This window comes from Nyctereutes procyonoides, unplaced genomic scaffold (genome assembly GCF_905146905.1).
Source record: "Nyctereutes procyonoides isolate TBG_1078 unplaced genomic scaffold, NYPRO_anot_genome, whole genome shotgun sequence".
Lineage (NCBI taxonomy): Eukaryota > Metazoa > Chordata > Mammalia > Carnivora > Canidae > Nyctereutes > Nyctereutes procyonoides.
This window is the reverse complement of record NW_026575051.1, coordinates 67,961,627-67,979,976: the sequence shown is the minus strand read 5'-3', so window position 1 is coordinate 67,979,976 and position 18,350 is coordinate 67,961,627. Positions and strand designations below refer to the sequence as shown.

The 18,350-nt window shown below is 35.8% G+C and overlaps 1 protein-coding gene across 1 annotated transcript in view; it reads left to right on the top strand.

Annotated features, from left to right (window-relative positions):
* REV3L (REV3 like, DNA directed polymerase zeta catalytic subunit) overlaps positions 1-18,350 on the top strand; it is a 178,899-nt gene that overhangs the window by 52,446 nt on the left and 108,103 nt on the right. Inside the window, 3 exon segments of the mRNA XM_055330511.1 lie at positions 1,376-1,565; positions 7,568-7,642; positions 12,394-12,554. Of these exon segments, the coding sequence (XP_055186486.1) occupies positions 1,376-1,565; positions 7,568-7,642; positions 12,394-12,554 (426 nt within the window).

Below are 18,350 nucleotides of genomic sequence, written 5' to 3'. Positions count from 1 at the left end.
TGAAATCGGATTACCACACTTTAGAGGGTATAGATCTTATTCCATTGTGTGATTGGTCTTTCCAATTTTGCTATGCCGTATCTAATAACTGCTCCAGATTTGTTAATTCTGTTACAGCTGTACCTTAAAAGTAAGATACACTGATGTTCATTGTAGAAACTATGAAATATAACAGTAGAACATAGAATTCGTCTCTGTGTATTTTATCTAAATCATTCTAAGTTATAAATAGGAAAAAGTAAGCAAACAAATAGTTTCCTACCAAAAAAAGAGAAAAAGCCCAGTGAAACAGTGGGATAAGGGTTGGGGAAGGAATGTAAAGATTGTGCTAGCAGGCAGTATAGTAATAGCACATGAGAAAATGGTATGTTCTTCCACCACTGCCATTCTCTCTGAAGTCGACAAATGGCATGTACCCCCGAGGAACTAGGGACAGAGCTCTGAGGACAGGAGCCACTTCTATACAGCCCTGCCAGATTCAGGAGAGTAATGGTGCATCTATTTTCTGTTGCTGCTGGTGTTACTTAACCTTGTCATGGATGTGTTACTGTTTCTGTGGCACTCCTTTTGTGAGTTCTTACCCATATTACTTTCTTTATCATGGCTGTACCTGATTGTCTGTTTGCAGGTCAGCACCATTATTTACCCCTTTTGCACCCTTGCCTGATATAACGGCTTCCTGGGAAGTGTGCATGCTTGTTTTTTCACCTCTCATTGTGTCTCCTCCTGTGCCACTCCACCAAATGTGCAATTTAGATATCTAGAAATCTATTACAGACAAATGATCTGTAGGGGTTTTCTTTTTATTTTTGTCTTGTTTTTTTTTTTTTCCTAATAGCAAAATGTCATGTTTACCCTTCCAAAATCCTTCTTCCCACCCTTCTAGCAAAAATTCCACATACTAGAACTGCTTTTACCCTCTCCTTTCTCCCAGAGCAGTCTCTGTCTCAGGGAAGTCTCTTGTTTGAAAACCTGTATGCCAAGACAGACATGCATTGATTTATTTAATACACTTTCAGTGACTTTTTGTCAGCTTCATAACACTGTGCTAAGTGGTATTATTATAGGGTAATTCAATGAAGTATATTAATATAAAGCCAGTGAGATTATAAGGTAAAATATTCAAACATATTTTCACCAAACTACTATTTCAGTCATACTGTAATGCTTATGTTTACAAAATGCTTCTAAATGTTCTGTTGTGAAATGTAGTTAATATAGGTGGCTTTAATTATGGGTTAATTTTCTTCAACTCTTATCCTAAGTAAAGCTGTGTTATCATTAGAACATTTAAATGATTTGCATTCTGATCTTCATAATGTTAAAATTTTAAAATGCATTTCAAGACTAAACTTTATAATGTGTTACATTTTAGGTCAGAAGACATGTCTTCATCTGCATGGCATCTTTCCTTACCTCTATGTGCCATACGATGGTTATGGACAGCAGCCAGAAAGCTATCTTTCTCAGATGGCATTCAGTATCGACAGAGCACTTAATGTGGCTTTAGGCAATCCATCTTCCACTGCTCAGCACGTGTTCAAAGTGTCATTAGTATCAGGAATGTAAGTATATGTTAACATCTTTTTAAGTTTCTGTATTTAAAAATCTGTATTTTTAGTACTATTTCAAGTAAAGGAAACCTATTTGATTCAGAGATACTCTCTCTTCTAATCTGATGGAAATGGGGCAAATTTTATGCTGTAATTTTTTAAAGTAAATTTTTATTATAGTAAAAGATAGATGGTTTAATCTTTTCCATTTCTCAACTTCTTAGAACTGTAGAAGTTCGTGTAATTTATTTATCACATATTTATCGAGCACCTTCCATGTGCTAGGCACTTTTCTAGGTGCTTGGGATATATTGGTGAACAAAACAAAGATTCCTGCCCCCATGAAGGTGTAATGGGAAACAGAAAATAACCAACAGATATGAAATAGATTCATTTATTTATTACGTGATCGTACTATGGAACAAAGATGGAGAAGCAGTATATGAAGGATCAGGAGTGAAGGGTAGGGAAGTGGACTGGTAGCGGTTTTATATAGGGTAATCAGGGAGGGTGTCATTGACAAAGTAAATGACATTTGAGCAAAGACTTGAAGGTGAGGAGGTAGGGATAACATGGAGATGACTAGAAGGGAGGGAAAATAGAGTAGGACAAAATGTGGTTAGAGAGGGATGAATGGATGGATATTATATGTTGACCAATAGTTCTTTTTTTGTTGTTGTTGTTTGTTTTTTAAAGATTTTATTTCTTTATTCATGAGGGAGAGAGAGAGAGAGAGACAGAGACATAGGCAGAGGGAGAAGCCGGCTCCATGCAGGGAACCTGACGGGGGACTCGATCCCTGGTCTCCAGTATCAGGCCCTGGGCTGAAGGCAGCACTAAACTGCTGAGCCACTGGGCTGCTCTGGCCAGTGGTTCTTAGAGTATGGTTTCCAGGATCACCAACATAAGCTTTACCTGATTTGACAACTAGGAGAATGTACCTGTCAGTTCTCTAAATACAGGGAAAGTAATTGAACAATGGCCCCAATACCACCCTGAAATCTTTCTATTATTCCATTTGAACTGAAGCTGCTTTTCATAGATGACTCCTAGCCAGTGACTAAGCCTAATAAGGATACAAAGGCAGGCCTGTTCCTGGGAGACCCTTGAAAACTCTGAAGGCCTTTCTGCACTTTGATTAAAATCACACTGCAATAGAAGACATTTCTACTGATCTTCGCTCTGTCCCTCTCTCATTCACTTGCGATCAGATGTGTAAGTTTGGTGGCTATCCTAGCTTCTCCTGGGTCCCTCCTCATTTTCTTTCACAAGTGTTTCCCCTAATAAATTTCTTGTACATATTGGCATCTACGATTCAGAATAACATACTTGGGAACTTATTTAAAATATATTCTTGGGTCCCACTCTAGACCTAATGAATCAGGAACTCTGGTGGTAGAGCCCAGCAATTTGTTTTAATAATAAGCCTTTGTAATGATTCTGATGCAGTTTGAGAACCACTGCGATAGGCTGTTGTGAGGACTTGACTTTTACTCTGAGCTACTGTAGGAATTTGAATATCCACTCTAACTTAAACTTGAAAGGATTACTTTAGCAGTTCTGTGAAGAGTAGATCATTGGGGGATAAGGATAAAAGCAAGAGAGAGCATTAGGACTCTGTTTCATTAATATGGGTGAAGTGAGAAAATATGGTAGCTTGCACTTGAGTAGTAATGGAAATAATGAGATGTGGTCAGCTTCTGGGTCTGTTCTTGGGGGTTAATAAGCTTTGCTATCTGATTGGATGAAGATTGTGCCAGGGGTCAAAGATGACTATAAAATTTTGAGTCCATGCTGCTAAAAGGATGGAAGGCAGGCAGAGCATGCTGGCAGGAAAGATTTGGAGCTCATACTAGAACACTCTGAATTGATATGTTCATATGAAATCTATCTTAAATCTGTCTACTTCCACCTTAATTTAGGCTTTCCTCTGGACCACCACAGTATCCTTTTAATTGAATTTTCTTCTATTTTTGTCTTGCTCTAGAGCCATAAAAATACTCCTCGTATAACATACATTGAATCCTTTAAAAACCATTTAAAATATTTAAATGGCTTTGTATTGCTCATAGAATAAATTTAAGCTTCTAACCACAGCCTGTATGATCTGACCCTTTCCTGCCTCTGTAATTTAGTTTATTATGTTCCATCTAGAAACATAGGTTTTCTTTCAGTTCCTCTAATGGACTGAGCTCTTTCCCAGCTTTGTACATGCAATTTGTTTTCCTTAGGTGCTCTACCCGTCTCCAATCCTTCAAATCCTTCACCTCTCCAGAGAAGTTTTCTCTGACTTCCCTACTTAAAATAGGTGTCATTATTATTATTCTGATGTCTGCCCATTTTTTGTTTCCTTCAGCACTAATATAGTTGGCAGTTGTTTTGTTCACTTAATTATGTATTTCTCCCACCAGCATGTAAACTCCACAAGAAAAAGGACCGTGTTTGTCTTGTCCACCGTTAGTTACATCCTTAGTACTTGTATGCTGTTGGGCATTTAGTAGATATGGCTCAGTAACTATTTTGGTTGCATAAATGAATGAGGTAGTTCACATTTGTCCTATGAGAGTCACAATTAAATTAAAGATAATTATCAACTTTATATTCCAATTTTTTTGTGTTTAATAGTTTCTAGGAACTTTGATATGCATATTCTCATTTCAAAGTTGAATTTCCAAGCAACCTAGTAAAATAAATAGTTACCAGTCCTTTTTTTTTTCCCCCAAAGTAAGCTCTTCCCCCAATGTGGGTCTTAAACTCAAGACTTTGAGATCAAGAGTTGTATGCTCTACCAACTGAGCCAGCCAGACAACCCAGTCACCAGTCTTTCTGTATTTTTGATGATTATTTTCTTAAAGACGTCATCATATTTTTAAGAATCTGAATACCCGAGGCAAAAGATGAGCTGTTCTGTATAGCTGCCATTCTCTTTTTCCTTTTATTCTAATTTTTTCCTAAACTGGATCTTTTTGCTTACCATACATTCTAGCTTCTTCTATTATTCTAGTCCTTCAATTTTTCCTACTTTAAGGTAGACAACTAGCTACCAAATTAAACCACAGGTTTAATTCCAGTCTTTTTAGATAATGCATTATCCTGAGGCTAGGTCAAGAGATAGGATTATGACCTTAGGCTCTTTCTGGAATTCCCTACCACTCAGCTACCATGATTCTCAAAAATCTCCTATAAAGAGATTTTTAATCTATCTAAGTTTATTGGGATCTTTTGCTATCCATTTTCATTTTCTTTCTCACTGTTACATTAAAAAACAATTATCAGATATAATTTTTTAAGCATAAAATATGTATACAAACTCTGTTCCATTCTACTTTCTTCTGTCCAAAGGGTCTCCCTCTTGAATACTTTCGGCAAAATCAGCTGAAGCCAACAGCAGGAAGTAAGGGTTGCAGGTTAAGTTATATAGAAGCAGAAAATGGAATTTATAGAATTTCCAGGCTATATTTTGGGGAAGTAGATGTGAAAACAGAATCCTAGGGTGCCTGGGTGTCTCAAGTTGGTTAAGTATTTGCTTTCGGCTCAGGTTATGATCTCAGAGTCCTGGGATCAAGTCCTTCATCGGGCTCCTCTGCCTGCCCCCCCCCCCGTCTCTCATGAATAAATAAATATTTAAAAATATTTAAATGTAATATTTAAAAATATTAAAATATTTAATAAAAATATTAATTTAAAAATGCACCAGAATCCTAAATTTATAAAGACTTAACTTATATTCAGTTTTTGAAATTTATGAAATTTTAATTGGAAAACCCTAAAGATTGTTAGTAAAACCAAAGCAAAGATAGCATGTACTATACTACATACTTTTTTTTCCTATTTATCTGGCTAAAAATAACTCATGTCTCCAGTTAGAGAGCTATATTTACATGAAAAATACCATAGCACGAGGACTAAATAGTTGAATTTTGCCAGTGAGAGAGCATGAAATCATTCATGTAATGTGTCTTTGTTTCATGGCAACAGAAATGAGATAAAGAGCAGCAAACTAGACAGGAAGTGGTTGTGTTTTGTTTTTGTTTTTTTTTTTAAAAAAAAGGGTGGACCTGGTTGGGGGAGAAAAAGAAGGGCAAGGAATAAGGAATTATGGTCAGAGAAGACTTTTCTGAGGAGGTGAGTCTGAGTAGAAATCTGAATGAAGATTGAAAGCAAACCATACCAGGGTTAAGGGCAAGCTTTCCAGGCAGAGAGGATGGCAAGTTACTTGAGAGTGGATCAAGTTAGAGGAACTAAAATGTTTAGAATTTCTAAAGGAAGAGTTATAGGACCTAAGATTGGAGTGAGTAGCAAGAACAAGATAACTTTTTAGGCCTTGGTAAATAGTTGGACTTTTTTTGGATAGAAATTGCTTTACAGGGTGCCTGGGTGGCTCAGTCCGTTAAGCATCTGTTTTTGGCTTCGGTCATGGTCCCAGGGTACTGGTATCCAGCCACCCCATTAGGCTCTCTGCTCTGTAGAGAGCCTGCTTCTCCCTCTGCCCCTCCCCCAACTAGTGTTCTCTTTTTCTTGAATAAAGTCTTTAAAGAAAGAAGAAATGGCAATCGTATAGCTGGCTCTTACCTAAAAGCTTAAAATAGCTAGGGTGAAAAAAAAAGTTTATACTCCAAATAATGACTTTACTGCCAAATTACTTCTGTATTTGATGTCTACTACTCTGTCAGACATGACAGAAATGATGTCCTTATGAGGATAAGTTCTATCTAGTGTCCATTATAAAGGGACAATATATATATTTTTAAAATAAATTAATTTTTATTGGTGTTCAATTTACCAACATACAGAATAACACCCAGTGCTCATCCCATCAAGTGTCCCCCTCAGTGCCCGTCACCCATTCACCCCCACCCCCTGCCCTCCTCCCCCTCCACCACCCCTAGTTCATTTCCCAGAGTTTGAAGTCTTTATGTTCTGTCTCCCTTTCTGATATTTCCCACACATTTCTTCTCCCTTAAGGGACAATATTTTTTACATGAAAATTGAATGGGTTTATCCACCTAAAGGTTTAACCAGCCACTTATTTACAGATAAACTCCGGGGAGATACAAAACTTTTTATTTTTTGTGCATATTCATACTTGTTTATATTTATACTTTATTTATAATTCTATTGTCTTTGAGAGGGATAGTCTAGGGCTGGCTCAGTCGGTGGAGCGTGTGATTCTTGATCTCAGGGTTGTAAGTTCAAGCCCCACTTTGGGCAAAAAAAAAAAAGAATAAGAAAATAGTAATCTGTATATCAGAAGTAATAGTATGGTTTCATATCCTCCTGCAGTGATGTAACATGATATTCCAACTTATTTTATCTTGCACTGAAGACTGGTACCTTACCATGTAGATTTTTCCTTCTTCCTTTTTCCATTCCAGCTAATGCTCTTGAGAAAATTCCAGCCTCAACATAATTAGGGTCCTTAAGTAAGACTATGGTCTTTCCTGTCTACACAGTTTTCATAGCCTTTGTTGGATTTGGATATGTGTTATGTACACACACTCACATGTGTACATATATGATAGGTAAATTATTTCTGGCTAGTGAACTTGCAAAATTAATAATAAACAGAAACAAATAAGCAAAGTAACATGAATGCTGTTAATTTAAGGACTTTGTTCATGAAGAACTTATCGCTTTTGACAGAAAGAAATGGAAAATAGGTGAACGTGCTTAAAAGATCTGTTTTTCTCATACATGGTTAGAGTAAAGAGAAAAGAGCTATTTTTTAATAGTCCTTATGATTGAAATTAAGGTATAAATAGTTTGCCACTCCTTTTTGTCTCTAGTTTTTTGAGAGTAGTATTTCTAAACTTTAGTTTCCGTATTTTACATATGGTTTATGTAGGTTTAATTGAAAGGTTTTGGAATGGTTTTGTTTGTTTAGTTTTTGGGGTTTTGGATAATATGTATAAATAAGTGAATTAGGTCAGCTGAATCTAATTAGGGCAGTAAGTTGCATTACTTCATCTCTTAATGCTGAAAATAACTTGAAATATCTTTTTCCTTTATTTCAGGCCTTTTTATGGTTATCATGAGAAGGAAAAACACTTTATGAAGATCTATCTTTACAATCCTGCAATGGTGAAAAGGTACAAAGAGAAAAATGTGGATAGCTGTCACTTAAGTATTTTAATAATGAAAAGAAAAATCTAGATGACAGGATTATATCATTTGTAGCATTATTAAAGAAAGAGATCATAATATGTGTATTTATGTGCAAAGAGAGAGCTATGGCTTGGCCTCTAGGAAGGATATTTTAAGAGTGAAAGGGACCTTGCTTTATAACCCCTTACTGCTTCTTTTTTGTCTTATGTTTAGAAAGCTTGTACAAGTAGATAAAAAATGATGGCTGCCTTGTAGGATGCCCTGCCAGCCAGAGCAAATGTTCAGTACCAGGAGAAACTTGCTATTCAGTTTCAAAGCAAAAAGAAATGTGTGAGAGTGAGGCCAGAGTGTAAGGGCTTCAGAGAACTCAAAATCCTGTTGACTCTTTATTAATATTAATGAAATTTTATATCCCAGGTTTTTTGTTTACGTTTCTGGTTTTGTTTTTTCCTTCTCCCAGTAAGTCTCTGTATCTTATTTTGTCAATGGTCCTGGAGCCTAAGTTATTGATGTCAGGAAGCGCAATATATAAAGAAGACTTCAGTCATCCTCTGGGGCTCAAAACAAGGGTTTCCACTCTGTGTGGTGATGAGCTAGGGTAAAAGCATCCTTGGAGAAGTGCTATTTTTTTTTTTTTTTTTTTGGAAGATCTCTTTGCTAGTAAGTACTAGGTTTCAGAAGGTAACCTTTTTCTGTGAGACACAAAGTGAATGTTTCCCAGAGTGAATTTAGGCACTAAGAGAGGCACAACAACCAAGGATATGAGGTTTATTCTGAATTAGGCCAACTGAATACTTCACTGAATCACTGCCCTAATCCCAGTGGTTATGCCCTTCTTCAAGTAAGTAACCAGTGAAAACTAGTTCTATTCTCTATAATCTGCTCCTACCCTTATCCCAAACAGCTTCTGTTATGTAGGGTACCAAAACAGTTTTTTCAGAATAGGCACTTAACAAGCAATGATGTGTCTTGTACCACTTCCCCTTGGTCACACTTTCTCATATCCATGGAGTCCAAAAGATCAATCCCTGTGAATTTTTACCCTCTCTTGCACACACAGTGGTAAGAGAGTAAACATTAATCATTTTTAATCTTTCTCATTCCCAAGTATGCTAGAGGGGTGCCATGAATAAAATTTGCTTACATCTTTAAAAATAATTCTATGTGAAGTATAAATCTAATCTGTTTTTCTTCCTTATGACTATAGCAATCAAGTACTTATTAAACTATTTCCAGTAAGTTTGCTTTAAATAACATAGTTTATCACTGTGCCAATCTGAAATTCCCTGATTTATTGACAGATTTATTTATTAATTCATTTCAAAATAAATATTTGGAAAATGCCTACATTAATGCACTATGGAGTTTGCTGGGTAAACAGTGAACAAAGTTTGCATGGTTCCTGCCCTTAGGGATCATATAGCATATAAGAAGATAGAAACAGTAAACAAGTAACCCAAATATATAACAGGAAGTTGTGATACATGCCATGAAGGAAAAGGATTCTATGACAGAAAATATTTTCCTCCCTTTTGATTATTTTTTAATACCTTTATACACGAATCATTTATGTTATACTATTTAACTAGTATGGAATGCAGTGGTTAGGAGTGTAGATTCTGAAACCAGATTACCTGTATTCAAAATCTGGCTCTGCTGTTTACCTGCTAGGAGACCTTAGGCAAGTTATTTAATCTCTCTGTGACGTATTTTCTCATCTGTAAGTAGGATTGATGTTAATGCATGTTGTTCTGATAATCAAATGGTCTTAATATCTGTAAATCGTTCACAACAGTACCTGGCATATTATAAGTGCTGTGTTGGCTATACTATATATGCAACACATTACAGTACAACTTACCTTTACCCTTGGTCTTAACTTTTTTCCTAGAGGCAGATAATTTTTAAGAATGTGGTATGCCCTTCTTTTCATACATAATATATGTACATATGTGCACATATTTAATCTTTAAAAAGATTCCACATACAGGAGCGCCTGGGTGGCTCAGTCAGTTGAGCATCTGCCTTTGGCTCAGGTCATGATCCCAGGGTCCTGGGATTTAGCCCCTGAGTCAGGCTCCCTGCTCAGCAGAGAGTCTGCTTCTCCTTCTGCCCTTCCCTCTGGCTCCTTCGCTCTCTCTCTCTCTCTCTCTCTCTTTCTCAATTTAATAAAAATCTTTTTAAAAAATTTCGACATATAATTAGTGTCCTGCTAGAATGTAAGTCTACAAAGATTTTTTTCTGCTATATTTGCTGCTTAATCGTCAATGTTTAGAATGTATGTCTAGTATATAGTAGTCAATAACTTTTTGTAGAATGAATATTATACATATTGTTTGGAGACTGGCCTCTTGCTTTCTCTATTGCTCATCTCCTGTGAGCTTTACTTCCATTCTTCTTAAACTACCTACTCACTACACCCTGGAATTTGTTCTACCTCTGAGATTTTAAATGCAAACATCTTGCATTCTCTCTAGGATAGAGAAATCACTACAGATCGTTGCCACTATGAATTCATGGTCTTCAACTTCACCTGGGCCCTGCCCTGCCTTATTTCTGTTTTTCTCTAATCCTTTTCATCTTTCTCCACCCTCTTACTCAAATGTTAAGCCCCTTCTATGGCTTTGCCTCCCTACTTCATAGTGAAAGTGGAACCCATCAGTCTAGAAAAGTGATTGTCAAAGTGTGTGCATCAGGGATTCCTTTGACCCTTTCAGAGGATCTGTGTGGTCAAAATCAGACTCCTATGTTGCTAAATCCAGTTAACACCTTTTTATCCTTAATTTTGACCTTATGTCTGTGCTAATAGTGCTTTAAAATAACCCCAGGTGTTAAATTTCTTTGCTGTAAGCCTCTTTTGGTTTTCCTTTTACCTGTCTGAGCATTCATATTCCATTTTGTTCCTCATTTAGCATCTGCAGCTGTGCTTGGGGTTATATGTCTTATGCTTTTATCTTTTCTCCCTATCCTCTCTTCTCACTGTCCAGCCTTATCTACTCTTATGGCTTAGTTTTTTCTTTTTGTTAATCTTTATGCATTCGATATCCAGATATATATATCAATAGCCTAAATTTTCCTTCAGGGCTCTGGATCAATGTATCAGACCATCTGCTGGGTAAATAAAATGGGTCTACAGTTAAAAGTAAAGGCTCAAAAAAAAAAAAGAGTAAAGGCTCACAAAGCAGAGACTATTTTAATTTTAGCTCTTCCATTTTTAATTTATATGATTTTGGACAACTTTTTAATCTAAGACTCAGTTTCTCTATAAAGTGGGAATAATAATATAGGGTGTAGTGAGGATTACTTGAAATTAAACATTTAAAACACCTAACATAATGTCCAGTACATACTCCTTAAATATATGTTAGCTGCCTCTGCTGTGTAAATAAAGTTATTCTTACCCTCATTTTTCACTGTCCTTCATGGTCAGTATTTTCATGGAAATCTACCTGGATACCCCACAATACCTAAACCCCAGTATTCTTATTCCCCCTCTAAAAATATCTGCAAAGAAGCCTGTTTTCTTCCAGTCCTTTCTATTTCAGTAAACGTGGCACCACCAAGAAGTCTAAGCATCTCCTCAACCCCTTTTCTACCACATCCTCTACATCTAGTCTGTCATCGAGGCCTGACTGTCTCATTCCTTGTATGTCCCCTGAATCAACATATTGCTGTGATCAAGCCACCATCATCTTAGTTTTTTCACAATAGCCTTCTCATTTCCTGTCTCTAGTCCTGTGTATTTTCCAGCTAACTTGGTCATTTTTCTTTCATGCTGTGTACTTCAAAGGCAAATTCTGCTATCTCTTCAAACGTCTTAGTAGGCTTTACATGACCTGACTTTGCATTCGCTCTCTAGCCCACACTCCGATAGACATACCACAACCTCTGTCACTAAGCCCACTCAGTGATTTCCGTTCCCAAGTAAGCCGTATTTTCTTATGACCCTTTATATGTCTAATTTTGTTTGTGTGAAAAATAATACTCTTCCCTTTCTTCAGAAAAGTATCTTTAATGCGTCATTTAGTCTCCTCTTGGAGATTTCTCTTCAAGAAGACTTCACAGAAACAACCTCTATACCTTCATCTTATTAATATCCCTTCTAGATGTTTCCTATACTTTCCTTGTATAGCATTTACACTTTTTATAATTGCCTATTGTTTGTATTCCCCATTATGAAGGAAAAATAACTCAAGAGAAGAAAAATGGTAATATTTCTGAGTGGTGGATTTGGGTCATAAATCATTTTTTGGAACTTTTTATAATCTTTTAAAATGTTTTTCTCAATTTTAAAAGGGAAAAGCTCTTTTTGTTGTTGTTGTTTTTTAAGATTTTTAAGTAATCTCTATACCCAACGTGGAACTCAAACTTAGAACCCTGCGATCAAGTTCCACTGACTGAGCCAGGCAGGTGCCCCAGGAAAAGCTCATATTTTAAAAACTTCTGACATTTTGGTTCTTTAATATTTAGTATATTAATATATATAGTAACTAATATATATGTTAGTTTTAGAAGTCAAAATACTCATCCAAGAAGTTTTTTGTCATTTTCTTTGAGTGTGCAGCTTACTTTAAAACTTAACCTAATTTCTAACAAGGTACACATTTCCAGTGAAATTGAAATAAAAAATTTGTAAGCTAATACAATGGATTTCATTCTCTATAGTAGTGTAATGTTTCACTTAACATTTTAGGAACCATAATTTTGTGATACAACTTTTTTTTTTCTAATTTAGGATATGTGAACTTTTGCAAAGTGGAGCCATAATGAATAAATTTTACCAGCCTCATGAAGCGCATATTCCCTACCTCCTACAGCTGTTCATTGACTACAATCTCTATGGAATGAATTTAATAAATCTGGCTGCTGTCAAGTTCCGAAAAGCGAGAAGGAAAAGTAAGGTTAATTTCCCAAGTTCAAATTAAAGCTTTGAAACAAGGATTATGTAATTGATGACTTATAAAATCAACATATATTTAGGAAATAACTGCTGGACAAAGAATAAAAAGAAATACACAAAATGGTATAAGGATTTATTAGAAAAAGAATCTCAAAAGAAATTTTTTGGGTAATAACTATTGAAATATAATTCATATACCATACAACTCATTTAAAATGGACAATTCATTGGCTTTTAGAATTTTCACAGAGTTGTACAACCATCATCACAGTCAAATTTAGAACATTTTCAACACCTCTTAAAGAAACCCTGTAGTCTTTAGCAGTCACCTCTATTCCTCCCATGCCTCCCACCCCTTAGAAACAACTAATCTATTTTCTGTCTCTATATGTTTGCCAGCCTGCACATTTTCCATAAATGGAATCATATGGGGTGTTTTTCTCACTTAGCCTGATGTTTTCAAGGTTCATCCATGTTGTAACATATATTAGTGTTTTATTCCTTTTTATGGCCAAATAATACTCTATTTTATGAGCATACTACATTTTGTTCATTCATCAACTGATGGAAATTTTGGGTTCCCACTTTTTGGCTATGATGAACAATGCTGCTCTGAACATTCATGCAAATATTTGTGTAGACATGTATTTTCACTTCTCTTGGACACATACCTACGAATATAATTTCTGGGATCAGATGGTCTACCATCTTTTGTTTTTGTTCTCATTGAATTCATTTTCTTCTGCTTGAAACAAAATGAACCCAACACTTTTTTTCTGCGAACTCTATTGTCCTTTTTAACTGTTAGGATTTTTTTTTTTTCCTTTTCCTTTCACTGCCAAACTTCTTAGACCAGAGGTTAACTTTTTTTATTTTTTAATCTCATAGTTTACTAGTTATTCTTTTTTGGTTTAACTTCTTATATTTCTTCTATAATACCCAAACTGAGCTCTGAAAAGTAACCAGAGAGGATTTTCTTCCCCCATGAATAGTGGATTAGTTATTGTAATCAGCTTTCCTATTAAAAATAATTTAAGGGCTAGGAAGATTAAAAAAAAATCTTAAATGGATCAAAGAGATTACAAAACAATAAAATACTGGCCAAAAGAGGAAATAGAGTACTGAAAATCAACCCTTGCCCTGAGGGGTTTGCTAATCCTGGAAAATTTGGAGCCTCCATTAAGACAACCATATCAAATGGAGAGGCAGAAACAAAACCCAAGGTCTCCTAGATAGGTTGGAACCCTCCACAGAGTAATATAGGGGTCTTACTGTTTTACTATCTGATAGAGTCTGTAAGATGCCCTTACAAAATAGGAAGTGGAACAACCTTTGAAGACATATCAACCCAGTTTGTATTCCTTGGGACTAAAAGAGATTGCCAGATCTTTAAACTTTGAAATCTCTCCCTTGATCTGAGGGTCATATGCTCAGATGTAGTAGAGACAAATTCTTCTAGTAGAGGAATTTTCTTTACTACAGGTTTTTAATTATTCCTAACAATAATATTTCAAATATAATATAGTCCCACAATTTAGAATATACCGGTCATACAAGAAAACTGTTTCTATGAGCAAAACCTAGCGAACACCAATGTGTACACACATGCACAGGCACTCCAGACCTACAAAGAATTCAAATATTGGAATTACAGATATAGTTTAAAAAACTATAATTCAGAATCCTTATCAAATACAGTGCTATTTATAATGCTGTAATATATAATGTTATATTCACTTATAAGTGAATAAGTTTCACAGAGTGTCTCTCCATGATGCTAATAATACCCTTATGTGAATTGATGCAATAATGCTTCTTCTGAAGAGACTATTTTGTATTGACAACTTATATTAAATATTACATTTTTTTAAATGCACAAAGATTGAAGCATTGAGACTAAACATGTCTCCCCTTTTGAGAGGCCAAAATAATTCATATGTTCATAACTAATTGTATTAGATAGTAATCTCAATTTTATTTTTTTTTATTTTTTTAAAGATTTTATTTATTTATTCATGGGAGACAGAGAGAGAGAGAGGCAGAGACACAGGCAGAGGGAGAAGCAGAGAGAGAAGCAGAGGGAGAAGCAGGCTCCATGCAGGGAGCCCGATGTGGGACTCGATCGCCGGACTCCAGGATCAGGCCCTGGACTGAAGGTGGCGCTAAACCGCTGAGCCATCCGGGCTGCCCAGTAATCTCAATTTTAGATGACAACTTAGAGTTTAATTAAATGCCACGTTCTCTCATGTCAAAATCATAGAATTTTATAAAGTTCTAAATAAACCAAGCTGTGTAAATGATCCTTTGGATCCCAAGAGAGAAACCCTCTAATAAAAGATGAAGTAATCTATCTGCCTAGTATCTTTCTTTTTTTCCTCCAGAGAAAAAGACTAGAAAATAAAGGCAGAGAAAGGGAGATACAAGAAAGATAGGAGAGAGATAACTCCACTGTTTAACTTTCTTGCCTACAGGAATTGTTTCCCCAAATTTTCATGAGGACTGTGTTATTTCTTATCTGGGAGATCCTTCCTTTTTTTAAGCAATGTAGAGATTTTCAAGAGTAAAGGAATCACATTACACAATTTCAAGACTTACTTATTATAAAGCTACAATAATCAAGACGGCATGGTATTGGCAAAAGGATGGACATATGTATAGACTGATGGAACAAAAGAGAACCCAGAAATAGACCCACACAAATAACATCAACTTATCTTTGGCAAAGGTACAATGGTAATTCCGTGAAGAAAAGATTGTTTTTTCAGCAAATGGTACTGGAATCATTGGATGCCAGAAAATAAAAATAAAAGAACGCAGACACATACTTCATATTTTATATAAAAATTAATTCAAAATGTATAATAGACTTAAATGTGAAATATAAAACTATCAGACTTAGAAGAAAACAAAGGGAAAATCTGCCTGACCTTGGATTTGGGAGTGAGGTTCTAGGTAGAATACAAAAAATATCCATGAAAAGAAAAATTGCTAAGTTGATTTTGTCAAAATTGAAAACTTTTGTTGTGTGGAAAATACTATTAATGACAAGCCACAGACTGGGAGAAACCATTTTCAGATTACATATCAGATAAGGTACTTGCATCTAGAATATATAAATAACTCTTACGAGAGCAAACAACCCAATTAAAAATGGTCAAAAGAGGGGTGCCTAGGTTGCTCAGTCAGTTGAACATCTGACACTTGGTTTTGGCTCATGTCATGATCTCATGGGTCATGGGATTGAGCCCTGCCACAGACTCTGAACTCAGCAGGGAATCTGCTTGAAGATTCTCCCCTCTGCCCCTCTCTCAATGCATGCTCTCTCAAGTAATTTTTTTAAAAAAGGTCAAAAGACCTGGACAGATACTAGCAAAGAAGAAGATGTAAGAATGGCAAACACATGAAAAGATGATTGTTGACTATATATTATATATATATATATAATATATATCATTTGATTATATATATAAAACATATCATTAGGGAAATGCAAAATACACCCACAGAGAGCTACCACTTCATACCTATTAGAATGGCTAACATCCAAAAACTAGCAATACATGCTGGTAAGGATGTGGAACAACAGTAACTCTCATTCATTACTGATGGGAATGCAAAATAGTGCATCCACTTTGGAATACGATTTTAGCAGTTTCTCATAAAGTTACACATAGGCATACCACATGACTCATTGATTGCGCTCCTCTGCATTTACCCAAGTGATTTAAAAGTTATGTCTTCCCAAAAACCTGTATGCAAATGTTTATAGCAGCTTTATTCATAATTGCTAAAAGGCTAAAGGAGCCAAGATCTCTCATCCATTACTCATCGGAGTAATGGATAAACTGTGATATAACAATACAGCGGAATACTATTTATCAATAAAAAGCATCAAGCTATTGATTCATATATCGATGAATCTTTTTATTTATTAAAGGTTTTATTTATTTATTCATGAGACATACACAGAGAGAGAGAGAGGGAGGCAGAGACACAGGCAGAAGGAGAAGCAGGCTCCATGCAGGAAGCCCGACACGGGACTCGATCCCAGGTCTCCAGGATCAGGCCCTGGGCTGAAGGCGGTGCTAAACCACTGAGCCACCCGGGCTGCCTGAATCTTTATTTAAATTCATTTTGTCAACATATAGCACATTATTTGTTTCAGATGTAGTTTTCAATAATTCATCAGTTGTATATAATACTCAGCGCTCATCACATCACGTGCCCTCCTTAATGCCTGTCACCCAGTTATCCCATCCCCCCACACAATTCCTTTCAGCAGCCCTCAGTTCGTCTACCAGAGTTAAGAGTCTCTCATGGTTTGTCTTCTATGACATTAAGTTTCTTCTCCTTCCCTTATGGTCCCTTGCACTATTTCTTATATTCCGCATATGAGTGAAACCATATGATAATTGTCTTCTCCATTTGACTTACTTAGTGTAATAACTACCAGTTCCATCCACGTCGATGTAAATGGTAGGTATTCATCCTTACTGATGACTGAGTAATCTTTAATGCATTTTACTGAGTGAGAGAAGCCAAACCCAAAAGCCTACTAATTGGATGATTTCATATAACATTGTGGAAAAGGCAGAAATGGAAAACATATTAGTGGTTGCCAGGGATTGGAGGAGAGGGGAGTATTGACTACAAAGCAAATGTACAGGGGAACTTTTAGGGTGAAGGAATTATTCTGTATGGTATTGGCATGAGTCTGTGTATTTATCAAGCCTATAGAACTATACCTACCCAAATGCTGAAAGTTGATTTCCTCAGTGGTGTCATGTAGATATTGTGTACCCCCTCACGTGATGTGATAAGGAGGACATTTCATTTCTGTGGTATTTCAAAAACCTGTTACCACAGCCTAATGATGGAAAAAAAAAACATCAGACAAACCCAGGCATGGGGGGGGGATGTTCCACAGGTTACCTGGCCAATACTCCTGACTCTCAAGGCCGTGCAAAACAAGGAAAGACTGAGAAACAGACCAGACAAGACTTAGGGAGATGGGAGAACTAAATGCAGTATGGTGTCTTAGATTGGATCCTGAAACAGAAAGCAGACAACAGTGGGAAAACTGGTGAAATTGAAATAGAAATGTATAATTTAGTTAATGTGTGTCAGTTTCTTTGACAAATGTACTCTTGTAAAATGTTAATAGTAGGGGAGACCTGGTAAGGAATACACAGAAACTCTGTACTACTCTTGCAACATCTCTGTAAATGTAAAATTATTCCAAAACAAAAGGGTTATTGGGGGAAAAATAGAATATTACAGGTTGGTTATCAGTATCAAATATAGATGAGTGTTCAATTAGGATTGAGAAATTGAAAAGATTCTAGACTATGAACAGGAGGTATTTATAGGAAAAGAAGGTAATTTTCACAAAAGTTTATTTCCAGTAGGTAAAAAGCATGAGAAAAGTTTGAGTTCCCAAATATAGGTAAACCATTAGTTATAGAAGTTAGATGAATATTAGAATGTTAATTAAAAAGGAATTTTTTTCAAGATATGGAAAATTTTTACAATTTGAAGGCAGGAATATGTGGAATTTAGTTGGGACAAATTAAAAGCAAGGAAATCACTGTAAGTATGATGAAATAAAATTTATATTTTAATTCATTATACTAAATGGCCCTCAGGTTTTGGTTTGTTGTGTTTTGCTTGTTTTGTATAAAAAAGGTTGTAGTGAAATCATGGAAAAATAAGTGAATTACTTTTTTTTTTTTTTTTAATTTATTTGACAGAGCACAAGCAGGGAGCATGGCAGGCAGAGGGAGAGGGGAGAA